The 13,484-nt window shown below is 43.9% G+C and overlaps 1 protein-coding gene across 1 annotated transcript in view; it reads left to right on the top strand.

The window, feature by feature from the left end:
• Positions 1 to 4,162: 4,162 nt before the first annotated feature.
• RHAG (Rh-associated glycoprotein) overlaps positions 4,163 to 13,484 on the top strand; it is a 21,872-nt gene continuing 12,550 nt past the window's right edge. Inside the window, exons 1-5 of the mRNA XM_019537151.1 lie at positions 4,163 to 4,405; positions 7,868 to 8,051; positions 9,911 to 10,061; positions 11,454 to 11,601; positions 12,412 to 12,578. Coding sequence (XP_019392696.1) covers positions 4,240 to 4,405; positions 7,868 to 8,051; positions 9,911 to 10,061; positions 11,454 to 11,601; positions 12,412 to 12,578 — 816 coding nt within the window. The 5' untranslated portion in view covers positions 4,163 to 4,239. The remainder of the gene's footprint in view (positions 4,406 to 7,867; positions 8,052 to 9,910; positions 10,062 to 11,453; positions 11,602 to 12,411; positions 12,579 to 13,484) is intronic.

Below are 13,484 nucleotides of genomic sequence, written 5' to 3'. Positions count from 1 at the left end.
CACCCCTGCCTGGCAGCAGACAGTGAGTGGGGGCTTTTTAATTTTTTTTTAAGGGGCGGGAGCTGGGAGAGTGGGTGGAGCAGCCACTGAGAGTGAGTTGGGGATGGGGCCAATTCTGAGATTTGGATGATTCAGCAGTGTCCAAATCTCCAAATCAGATTCGCCCGAATCAATTCAGGACAGTGATTCGAATCACCAAATCGAATCACTGTCCCCTGAACCAGCTTAATCCATATTCGAAGTGAATACCAGCCACTTCATGCAGGCCTAATAGACACCATGGCCACTCATCTTTCTTTCCTTTGGAGGGGAAGGGTGAAGAAAAAGAAAATAACAGGCCTGTTGTTTCCCCAAAGCAGCCTCTAGGCTAGGTATATGGCATCCACCAGATCAGGTAGCAAACAGGAAGCACAGTGTCCAATAGGGCAGGAAGCAGAAAGCAGAACAGTAACCCATGCAGGGAGCATGGGGAAGGAAGCAGGAAGCAGAGGAGTTGATTGGATTGGGTGTAGAAATTTGGCAGCGTAATGCACCTTGAATGACTTGGGGCACAGCAAACTAAACCTCCTTCAAGGAGTTTTACTTTGCTGCCTGTACAGCTGCAGAGCGAAACACTGCGCAGCTCCACAGCTCTGCAGGAAGCCCTGCAGGCAGCCTGGCAGCAGCCCAGGAAAGCAGGCTCTGCCCATGAAAAGTGGCAAGCCTGATCTTCCCTCCCCACCACCCCGTCGCAGCCCAACAACCACTACCCCCACTGGCAGCTCACCCTCCCCTTCCCACCAGAGAGACAGGAAAGTCAGTGGCGTGTGTTCACAACACGGGGGTTTAATCAGCCCTAAATTGAAGCGGTGTTTTTTAAAACCCACCACTTCAATTTAGGATCCCCATTTCATCTACACAGGCCCTCAACACATGGCACCTAGGACATCTCTGAGGATGACCCAGGAAGCAGGAGCTTCCTCAGTTATAAGATTAGGAGAGAAAAAGAGAACCAGACCTCGCTGGTCTTCCTCCAGAAACCTCCCCAAACCTGTTTCCACCTTCTGGCTTAACAGCTTTCTCCTGCTGGTAGATGACACTGCTAGTCTTGTATTTTAAGTGGTAGCAGTGTGTATTGCTGAAAGTGGCTGTTGTTCAAAGTTTAAGGGTCACTGATGATTCAAGTTGGAGAAGTGTTACATGTGTGTATTTTTTTTAATGTTTCTGTTTTAAACACAAATTTAGGAATATTAATGCAAAGCCTCTGCATGAAAACCCTATATTAAAAGGCCATTACCTAGGTTACAAAGTCAAACATTCAACAGCCAGGATATGCCAGATTAGTGGTTACCCAAGCTTAATTCACCTTACCATGCATATTCATTAAGTACAACCGTTAATCACAATCTTATATCTATACCTATATATCTCTATGTAGATATATATCTATATATCTCTTAATACAATCTTAATACAGTCCCCTTGAGTATCCAGCCTGTGCACTGTGTTTTCAGTGCATAGCTAACAAAGGGATATGAGTTATTAAAATAGATAGATAGATAGATAGATAGATAGACGGGACCCTCTATGCTTTAATAACTCATATCCCTTTGTTATCCATGCACTAAAAACACAGTGTGCAGGTTGGATACTCGACTACTATTAAATCAGATATTTCTTAATGTCTGAGGGTTTCAATCTTATACCTGAATAAGAATAGTCTTTTAACATAGTGTGTGTGTGTGTGTGTGTGTGCGCGCGCGCGCGCACACGCACACGCGTGTATGTAGAGACACAGTACTGGAAAATCCTAAAATTGAAATCCTGGTTAAATGAATCTGACCTGATTCATTAAAATCAAATAAACGTTATAAACAGCACTTTTAAATATATTACATGTAATTACTTCCTCTCCATCCAAAAGAAGTTAGCAAGCACAAAAATTATGAAAGCTTTAAAACAAGAAGCTTTTAGTGTATGAATCACAAAGCAAAACATTAATGTCAAGCTAATTTAAAGATACGTGCTTAAATGACGTGTGATAGAAATGAACTTTACTCTCGATTTTGTAACATTTTACGTGAACTTTTCCTTCTTGGCATCAAGAGATGTGTCTCTAGAGCATGTTCAATCATTTATCTTAAGCTAAGAACAAGTATTACAATTATCCTCAGACAAGTAGTGCCTGTGTGGTTGCATCTACACGAGATATTTACTGCAGAGATTACTATTTAGCTCTGCAGGAAACCTCTCGGTGTCTACACATGTGTCTCTCTTAGGGTACAGGAAGTTGATGAACTCTGCAATGGGGTAGGTTACAAAAAAAACTCTGCAGCAGGATAGTTACTTGTATTTACAAGTACTGTCCTGCTGCGGAGTTTTTTTGTGCACAGCAGCACATGTATAGACACTTCCTTGGGTGGCTGGGGCATGAGGATGCTGGGGCTAGTCCTACACTGAAGCACCCTTGTGCCCCAGACATCCCCGCCCACAGTACATTGAGCCAGGTCAGAACAGTGCTGCCTGGGGCAGGGTCCGGGAGATCGGCCTGGCAGCTCAGGGCTGCTATGACCCAGCTCTAGGTGCATGTGTAAATGGCATGCCCAAGAGCTTCCCGGGAGAAATAAACTCTGGAGCAATAAGCTTTGGAGTTTATAATCTGTCCTGAAACAGAAATGTCCTGGGACTGGTGTGTGTACACATCACCCTTCTAATCAGGGTTTAGTGAGCAGCTGAAAGCATTGCCACTTTTCTGCCATTGATTCAGTGATACAATCCTGGGATAACCATTCAGATGCACTTTGACATCTCCTGAGATAAACTGTTAGTACTTTTTATCCCATGTACCTTTTGAGGATTTATCCTGGGACAGTGTGCATGAATGTCTGAAAAGCTGTGCTTTGTCCTGGGATACAATGGCTTATCCTAGGATCGAAGAAGAGGGAGGGCCTGTTTGTAGCCTTACTGTTTCTTACAGCAAGGCACTGAAGCTTCTACCTTTACCTCTGTGCCCCAACCATGATGCCCAGCAGGTACTCAGAAATGTTCAACCCCCTCTCTTTGTAGCATTATAGTTAAATGCAGCCATAAAAAAAAATTAAATGTATGAATGTCTTCACTCTAGCTTTGCCATATTAAAGCATAGCTCTGTGATTTATCCTTAGGTCTTTTTTCTTTAAGCCCTTTATTTTCAGTTCTAAAGTCACTGATTAATTCTCCAGGCTTAGACTTAATGGCTAGGATCACTTTACCGTAGGCACAGACTGCAAGCTGGCTACAGCAAGGATACTGTAATCAGATTGTGACAGTCATCTAAGGAAAGGGCAGCATGCACATACACATGCATGTACAGATGAGTTGTGTTTATACAGCAGGTTTTCCCTTCTGCAGAAGCACAATCTGATGGACATACTGGCATACTGGGCATCCTGGCATCTGATTGACATACTGGCATCTGAGAAACTGAAGATTTTCCTTTATGTCCCCCCTGCCCTCCACACTCTTATGTGCACATAGGACAAGGTTGCCCAAGACAAAAGAGACTCACTCCCCTGCCGTATCCTCTCTCTTTACCCGTACATACAGATTAAGCCCCCTTTTACCTATGCCTCAAAGTCTTTAAATCTCTCATTGTAAAGTGTGTTTTCCAATTTTGAATCATACTTGCGAGATTGTTTTGAACCTTCCAGTTTACCATCAACCTTTTTAAAGAGGAGACACGGGCACTGGGCAGAGCTCCTGGACTCACTAAGTCTCCAGCTGCCTCTCAGGAACATCTTGATGGTATAAGGGCAGTCTGAGTTGCCTTCTGCAACTAGTAGCTAAATGCCACCTGTAGGGAACCAATTTTGATTCATCTTGCTTGTGTCAGAGTTTAAAGCTGCATGCACTAGATTACTCAATGCAGGTATTATTTCAGATAGCTATTCCCACCCCCTCCCCCCAAATACATACTGTAAGAAAGCCATTACCTACAACAAGGAAAGAAACTTTGCATTACAAAGTATATGAAGCACATATGTCACCAAATTAATATTTAGCAGCATTTTAATCACAGAAACAGCTTGTGGGTTGGGAACTGGCTCACTGACCTACACCATTCCCCTCCCTTGGTGGGTGGGGCTATTGGGTGGGTGTGCTCTCTTCTTCATTTTTTTTTCTTGGTATATCATTCAGCTCCACTGAATGATGCTGCCCCATTGAAGGCAAACAGCAAACCACTCTCTTTATCAAGCCCTCCCAGCTTTCAGCTCCTTCCCCATGCCTTCGTCAGGCTTTTCCACCAATATGAGGTTCAAATTTTCTCTCCTGGCGATTGTTCTGGAGGCGATCCTCATTGCTTTATTTGGGATATTTGTAAGATACAAAGAATTCTCCACATATCAACTCCATGAAGAACAAACACTACACCTTGAGCTATACCCATGTAAGTATTCTTATTTGTATGGCTTGGTAAGAGTTGTAGAAGTTTTGGTTGCTATCATTGTTTAAATGGTGCTTTCTGTTAAGAGGAATTGTATTGCTTCCTATCACCCTTTTCTTTCTGTTCTGCCTATTGTACAACTAACTGCACTGGAAACTGGGGAGATCGTTCCACTACTGCTCGTGGACATTCAGAAGGGTCCTCTCAGGGGGGCACGTTTTTAGCACAATATTGTCAGTCCTTTTGCGCTGCAGAAGCTTTGAACGAGACTCAGATCCCATTGGAGTTGACTGGAGTTTTGTTCCTGGCTGGAACAAGCCCCTAGTTCTACCAAGCAAACCACTTGTTGAATCTAGGTGTTTGGCCAAAAATACCAGACAGTCTTTCTACGGTTGTGCCGGATGTCTGCGCTATGAAGGCTTGAAGCAGTTTGGGGAGGTTCTTTTCTGTGAGATGCAACGCTGATATTCACGTTTTCTTTTTCTGACGTCCACAAGCAGCTGCCTTTCTCTTTCATACAGTGTCAGATATCAATGCCCAAATCGATAAGCCACTGTCCGGTTTTATCACTCAATGTGTGGATTCCATCTGCTCCGTCTGGGCTTTTTGTAAAGATTGTAGCTTTCAATGCAGTGCTGTTTGCTGGACGCTGCATTCACACAGGGAGCTGTCTGAGATGTTCATCTTGTGAAGCGTTGTTTTGAAGCATCTGTATCCAGATCTCAGTCTGTTGAGCTTGACCCACACTTCTCTGTCAAAGTTGTGCCCAATTTGGTGTCAAAGTCGACTTATTTGGTGTTGGTATAAAATGCGACAGGAATAGGTCTGAGCTTTTGCAGCTGTCAGCCCACTCCATTGCTGCCCATAAGTTTGGTTGACTATCCCCAATTTCTTCCAGCAGCTTGTGGGCTTCACGTACAAATGGTTTATGACTTTTGAGCCTCTTAAGCCTCCATCTATTCATATCTTTAGGTAATAGTTGATGGAACAGGTAATTTTTGTCATCTCCTGCCTCTTTTGTCAATAATGATGTTAGGGTCTGTCTTAAATCATTTGATGTAATGCCCAAAAGTACAGTAAGTACATCTGTGTGTATGTAGGCTGTCCAGCCTGTTATGACTCTCAGTGTACTGTTAAGTAAAGTGTCAAGCTTTTTAGTGTGACAACTTCTGCACCATACAGGAACACAATATTTGTCTGGGGCATATACCATTGCAAGTGCAGCAGTTCTGAGCACTTTGAAGTTGGCACCCCTTGTCATGCTGGCTAAACCTCCCATGAAGACACTTTACTGCTGACATCCCGAATGTGACGTTCCAAATGCTCAGTCTGGAATATAGTGGGACCCAATGTGGGGCCTGAACCATAGAGTGATGCCATCTGCGAGGCATGGGACACAATGTAGGGCTGGTATGGAGCCGTGTATTATGCCCTTGGCATTGGGCATTTTAAGGGCAGCTTCCTGCCTATGGACAACTAATTAGTTACAACAAAACTGTGGCAAGTGAGGAAGGTGGGCAGACTATCCTAGACAGGTGGGCAGGCCAATGATTGGACCAGCCTCAAGATGGCCCCCTGTCATAATGTGTTTTATTTAGATCGTCGTAAGCATGACAGTGCAATTCCTCAGAAAACTTTCTAACTCAGTGTAATTAGTTTAACATGACACCAGGCCCTTCCATGCTGAAACTAGTAGAAACCTTGTCAAAATAGTATATTTGGAGACTATAACTTTAATCCAAATATTCCCATTACTATGTCTATTTTCCCTGTTATTGTTAGATGAGTGTATGTGAAAAGGATGGAGGAGATTAAAGGAATGAATCTCCAGTGATGTTCTTGCTGGGAAGAGTAATACAGAAAAAAAAAGTTCATAATCAAAAAAGGGTGCAGATACTTCTACTGAACAGGATAAAGTACTGGAAAAAAGTAAAATATTTTAATCAGGAAATAATAAAATATCTGTGTAATGATGAAGTATGTAGGTTGCAACATTTCAAATAAGTGTACATAATATTTTAGAAAGCAGATACTTAAAAACAGTTTTCATTCAATTTAGTACAGAGATCTAGCCCTGTTTCCACCAACAAGAATGCAGGAGTGTTTTAGGTATATCTTGATTACCAGCATTGGTAAAATGTGGTGTTATAGTCATCAACAAAGCAGAATAAGAGCTAGCAAACTAGCATTGGTACCCCACATTTTTAAAAAGTCCAAATCAGATTTATGCTTTTAGCTAAAAAACAGCAGACCTTCACCTCAGAGCTTCAGGCTAAGTACAGACAATCAAAAATCCCCAGGCTGAATCAATGTAATCTTTGCAGGTTAGTATACACTGTGTAGATTGAACTGAGAAGCAAATGAGCAGACATTTACTTTTGAAATGGGAAAGGCAGCCAAACCTCTGCAGTGGCCCATACCAGCAGCCGGAGGGTGATCCAGCATCCCAGCCAGGTGGCTACTGCGAAAGGCAGCAGAATGCAGCCAAGCAGGGCTTATCCTTGCTTAGATGCCCAGCACATGCCCCCCCCCCACCCTTGAGGGGCACTCCTGGAGGGAACAGTCTCTCTATCCCAGGTCCCTGAGCCTCAGAGGGCATTGCCCATGCCTGGCAGGGCCCCCCCAATCCCTGGCCCTGGTGCAGAGCAGGGACTTAATAATAGACTTTAGGGTGGGGGAGAAAACACCACCCCCAACTGGACCCCCAACCAGGTGTTGCCTTGCTTTCTGCAGCGTGGGGAAAAGCCTCAGAGGGGTTTCCTCCCCTTTCCAGGAAGACCCTGGTTGGAGTCTGGTGCAGGCTAGGGAGGGGGTTTAAATCCCACCATTGGTGATGTGTAGGGGGTGCACGCTGGTGCATGTGCACCCCCTGAAATCGGCCATGCATCCCCTGGAAGTGCCAGCCATGAAACCGGAAGTGCCACTGAAAGCACACTTCCAGTTTCACTGCTGGCTCAGCAATCGGCCACTGGGGACACTCTCCTACTCAGCCGGCCCAAGGAGTGATAGTGCTCTGGCTAGGGAGCAGAGGGGTAGGGTCAGCCCTGCTCCACTGGAGCAGACTGCATGGCCCAGGGCTACAAAGCATCCTGCAGTGCTGGGGGACTCTGAGTTAATTTGAACAAGAAGGTGGTGTGGGTCAGACGTTCCGTAAACTGGTTTGACCTAAATCAGTTAAGTCTGATACTACATGCAACAGGGTTTCTCTTAAACTAGTTTTGGGCATTTTGAAAGTGGTTTAAGTGCACTGCACTTTTGTTCTGTTACAGGCTTAAACCAGTTTCTGATCATTTAAACCGGTTTATGTGTAACTTCTGTCCCTAAACCAAGTGTTACAACTTTTCCAGATTGCATTGATTATAAGAAATCATACTCTATTTCATATCTGCCCTTATTAAATTATTTCTTTGCTTCAAATACTTCCCCTTGGCAAGTCTAGTCACAGTCTTCATGGACTTTTCACAGTCTTTCAGGATGTTCATGTGATGATATTTGTTGGATTTGGTTTCCTGATGACCTTCCTGAAGAAATATGGATTCACCAGTGTTGGAATCAACATGCTCATTGCTGCTCTTGGTATCCAGTGGGGCACCCTCATGCAAGGGTTTTGGCATATGAAAGAAGGGGAAATTCAGATTACTGTTAAAAGGTAGGTATAACTTTCTACCAAGCTAAATACTTCTCCCACTAAAAGCAATGGCAACATGTCCCCTGACTATAGGCTCAGCCTCTTTAAGTGCATTAACATTGATGGAAGTCTTTTCATTGACTACTATAGGGTTTTTGATCTCCAGGCCTATAAAAGGTACACCACTGTGGGTGAACCTACATGTGTGCTTTATTACAGCTGACTAATTAGCTCCGCAGTAAAGCATCACAGTCTGCACGTGTGCCAGTATTAGGGCTCAGTAAATTAATTAACTCTGCCGTAGGATAGTACTGTTGGGGACAATACAATCCCATAGCAGAGTAATTTACTCCACTGAAATGCACGTGTAGATGGTGACAGAGGCTGGGTGGGGCATGAGGATGCTAAAGTGCAGGGGGCTGTCTGCCATCTACCCTGACACTTGAGCACCCTCATGCCCCATCCAGCCCCTCTGCTGCCTGATGCTGTCACTCAGAGCCCAGGGCTGACCCCACCCCACCAGGCCCTGCAAGCCCAGGGATGCTCCATGGGTGCTCAAACTGCTGTGGTCCCAGGCACACAGGTAGACAGTATGCCCAGGAGCAGTTTACTCCAGTGCAAACTGTGCCAGAATTTATCACGTCGCCTTAATGGCATGTGGAGATGCACTACAGTGATGATTCATAATAAATGTTTATGTGCAAATGAGTCCTCCCAATACAGTATTTGCCAGAATATCTTAACCCAGCCCAGGCATAGCCAGCTGACAGATTGTGCATCTGACACCCTGTTTTCTGTTGTTTGTTATACCTTACTGGAAAACCCAATAGAGGGCATAAAGACTAACTGGCTTACAATCATCTCCCTGACAGAGACCTCACTAGAAGCTTTCTTGCATAAGTGAGAGCTCCCAGTCAGGTATGAGTTAACATATTTTCCCAGTTCCCATATTAACCGTATCTAGCACCGACCCACAAAAACATCACTGATGCACATAAGCAGGAAAGCACCAAGAATTTCCCAGCCGAGCTACACCCTGTGACCTGAGAAGAACCATTGAATAGAGCAGGGCTGGGGCAGGAAGGGAAGGGAAAGCCAGAAAGAAGACGATCCTGGAGCCCCTGGATCCTGCTGCAGCCAGAGCAATAGGGGGAGTGACAGCCTGTTGGGAACCCCAGCAGGGCCAGTTAACCCCTTGTAGGCTGCATACAACCCATGGGCCACCAGTTAGGCAGCCCCAGAGCAGAACAAGGGGTTTGCATCCCCTTAAATTGCCTGTTAGCGTATGGGAGCATCTGTCTATGGTTCAGAAGTCTGAGTGTGATTTGCTCTGGACCTGAGCCAAGGGCTCCCTCCATGAATACCAGTGGCCAATGGGTAGCTAGTCCTGTAGGCTGTGGAGTCAAATTTAGCTTGAGGACATGTTTCTTGTAAGCCCTACTGATATTACTTCTATTAGATAGGCTTCTTTTTTGACACTTCCCATGGAAATGTCAGCACTACAAATACAAGACACATTTTCTTGATGTTCTCAGTAGCCTACTGCCATCTCCCTTACTCAGATTTCATCCAGCGTGGCAAGGACGTGGTCTGTGCGGGTATGTTGGTAACCTTCCAGAGGACCCTCTCTGTGATCTAGACCAAGTCGTGGACCCCACACTGTGAAGAGCCTCCTGAGGAGGGATTTGTTACTGTTGTTAAGCCCAAATGTAGGACTCTAACATGCTCCTTTTTCAGTCCTCAAGTGTTAAGGTCTTATGGATGACATTATTTTTTATATGTTTGTGTTCCATTTCATTTCTGGTCATGCTCAACTGATTTTTATTTATGCAATGTTTGTCTGTTTTGGGGTCTGTTTCTTCCCATCTCCTTAAACCCAGCATGATCAATGCAGACTTCAGCACGGCAACTGTCTTGATTTCATTTGGAGCTCTCCTGGGGAAAACAAGCCCAGTCCAAATGATGATCCTGACAATTATGGAGATCATATTCTTTTCATGCAATGAGTACCTCGTTGTGGATGTCCTGAAAGTAGGTACCATGCTTTTATTTTTAATAAGTAAGGGGAAAGACTAAATCTCCTATAGGTAAAGCAAACACCTCTCTGCTCTGCCATGGTGCACTTCAAGCCTTTGGTTTTGTTTTTCAATTGCCCGACTTGCTTCCTCTGTCTAGCCATCTCATTGCTTAGCTTCAGCATTAAAATACTACTTCTCTGTGGCACAACTTCCTATCTCCCTCACTTGCTTGCCTATTCCTCTTCCTCTCTGCTTGCTAATTCCAGGTGTTGGCATAATTTGTGACTGCCAACCACCTGAAAGTCTTCTTGTGAAGTCCATCTTGTGGCATAAAATGTGACTGTAATATTTTTCATGAGATTGTCTAATATCTTTCAAAATGAGCGGTAAAGGATAGTTAACTTCTAGATCTATTGGTCTGAGAAAACCTACAATGAGAAAGTACTGGCACCATTTAAATTTTGAGAAAGAGCTTCATGCTCAGTGTGAAACTAGCTCTCTAGGAGAATGAGAAGCAGGAGCAAGCCACTGGAGGTCTCCTGAATCCGCCTTCATTATTTATATACTGCAGGCCTCACTTTAGATCCCAAGATCAGGACTCCTAAACCTAAATTAACATTTTTCTCCTGTATCATGCTTGTCTGTATATCTGTGCAGAATTACCAGTAGGACAGTGCAGTGGTTGGGGAGAGTTAGCAAACAATTCTCACTTCTTAACATGTATCAAGCTTTTTTCCCCCCCAGAAATTCACTTGAGCAACAAAACATCCATCCAGAACTAACTTCCTAACGCCCCACTATTCAAAAGTGTGCAAATTTGAGTTTTTTAACAAAAGAGGATCCACCCACAAAATTGAAACTAAGCTTTTAAAACCTTCCAAGGTTTTAGGATGCTATGCCCACAAGTTTTGATTTGTACAGCCTCTGAATAAAAGAATGGAAGTGCTAAGGGCCAGGCATCTACTGGTCTTAGGCTCCTAGGTGTGATCTTAGTCCACTCTGCTTAAGTCCCTGAACAAACATTAATTGACCTACTTTTGTAAAAAGTCAGAATTTTAGCTATAAGAATAAACCACGAAAAACAGCAAGCAGAAGGAAGCATTACGTTTTTTAAGGAACTCTAGTAGGGTGGAATTGGGTCTGGACATAACGCTTTTAAGAACTGTTAAAGACTCATCTAAAAAGTACTCTGTATAACTAGTAAGAATAACTCATGCTAACCATTGTGTCTTTACTGTGGTACATCTTCGCTCTGTAGTGGTCTCAACTGCTAACTCCTAGTCTCTACCAAGGAAAGTCAATTGACAAACCTATCCAAACTCTTCCTGTCTTAAATCCTGTCTTCTCCATTACCACACTATGGGCCACAACAGTGATAGGGTTTATATTTTTTCCCCTATTGTAGGCCACAGATATTGGAGCATCAATGACTATTCACGCTTTTGGAGCTTACTTTGGGCTGGCTGCAGCCCGAGTCTTGTATCGCCCTGGTTTGAAAAAAGGTCATGAAAACGAAGGGTCTTCCTATCACTCAGACAAGTTTGCTATGATCGGTAAGTAAGAGGCAGTTGTTGTAAAAACAATGGCGAGTACTACTCAGTTGTTCCCTTTCTCATCCACTGCATACGGTACTCCCCTTGCTAGGCTACAACTTTTTGCTCATGAGCCTTGCAATGAGTTACTTTTCTTCTGCCGCTGCTGTTGTGTTTTCAAAACAACCCAAAATTGATAACTGCTTAAAGCAAAAAAGGGAGACAAAAGAGAGACAAATTCCAGTGGGAGAGAGAAATTCAACCAAGCATTTATTTAAAGGAAATTACTGTCATTTTCTTATTGGAAAATCTTTAACCACCTCTAGTTAATGAGTCAAATCTCCCAAACCTTCCTGTTAGGTGAGTGATCAATATATCGCATTTGAAAAAAAATTAAGACATAAAGAACTTATAGGCAAGATTCTTCGACCTTTCCTTACATTGAGGAGTTTTAGCCTGCAAGAATCCCAAAGGACCTACCCCAAGAGTAAGGTATTATTTATGGCAAAATCTTTTCCTCAGTGACTTGACAATGGCTATAGAACAAGTCTTCGGGTGAACCCAGACAGACCAGGACTAATTACTATACTTATGTTTCTCTTTGTCAGTCTCCTTGAATACATAGGGAGGGAGAGAAAGAAGCTCAAAAGTGCCAGGGGTCTAATGTCTAGTGTAACACACTCTTGTGTAGTATTCCATCACTTTTCCAAGCCTTTGATCACTTCTCAGGCATGTCGCCCTCCTTCGGCCATTGGGAAGCTATTTGTGCTTTGCTGGACCTCTGTCATTCAAAACCATCCGGTAAGGAAATGATTCTTTGTATTCCTACAGGCACTATTTTCCTCTGGCTGTTTTGGCCCAGTTTCAACTCTGCCATTGCAGTACCTGGGGATCCTCAATACAGAGCAATAGTTAATACTTACTTCTCTCTAGCTGCATGTACGGTCGCAGCATTTGCCTTCTCCAGCTTCATTGAGCATAGAGGCAAGTTTGATATGGTAAGATAATTGCTTCTGCCATTAAATCTAGTGTGGAATTGCAAAGAGTCACCAGTTTTTAAAGGTATTGAGAAAATACCTACCTTCAAAGGAGTGGTTTCTAAAACATTAGGACCCTACTTAACCATATAGTAAGACTATCCTACTATTTTATTGTGAATCCATGGATTGACATATCTAGTCCTGGCTGCAGCAGTTACTGGGTAGGAGGATCAAAACCAGGTCTCTAAGGGGATTAATTCCTGACTTTCTCAATAGCACATCCATTTCTGTGGGACACATTTAAATGAATGAATACATCTTTTACAATGTGATGACAAAGAAGGTGCATGCAGTAAGTCACACTGGCCATTTTTACGCATGAAAGTGCCAGAGCACTGGGCACTTTGAAAAGCACTCGGTGCTGCGGCACTGCCGGTTGTATAAGTGGTGAAATGCACACAGAAAATAGCAGGAGTCCACTTTTGAACTGAAACGCATAGAAGGTGTTTGAATTCAAAAGTGCACTGCTGCCATTTTCTCCATGCTAACGTGCATTTTGCCACTTCCACAACTGCAAGCGATGCAGCTCCTTGTGTGTCAGCTCGCATGCAGAGCAGACTCGCTTATAGTTTCATAGTTTCATAGTTGGTTGGGTCAGAAGGGACCTGAGCAGATCATCATGTCTGACCCCCTGCCATGGGCAGGAAAGAGTACTGGGGTCAAACAACCCCGGCAAGGTGTTCATCCAGCCTCCTTTTAAAGACCCCCAGGGTAGGATCCTGCACCACTTTGCTTGGAAGTTAGTTCCAGACCCTAGCCGCCCTGACAGTGAAGTCGCGCCTCCTGATGTCTAATCTGAATCTCCCCTCTGCCAGCTTGTGACCGTTATTCCTGGTCACTCCTGGCGGTGCTCGGGGGAACAGG

Source organism: Crocodylus porosus, unplaced genomic scaffold, assembly GCF_001723895.1.
Source record: "Crocodylus porosus isolate Cpor-Errol unplaced genomic scaffold, CroPor_comp1, whole genome shotgun sequence".
Taxonomy (NCBI): Eukaryota; Metazoa; Chordata; order Crocodylia; family Crocodylidae; genus Crocodylus; species Crocodylus porosus.
This window is presented reverse-complemented; position numbering and strand designations above follow the sequence as displayed.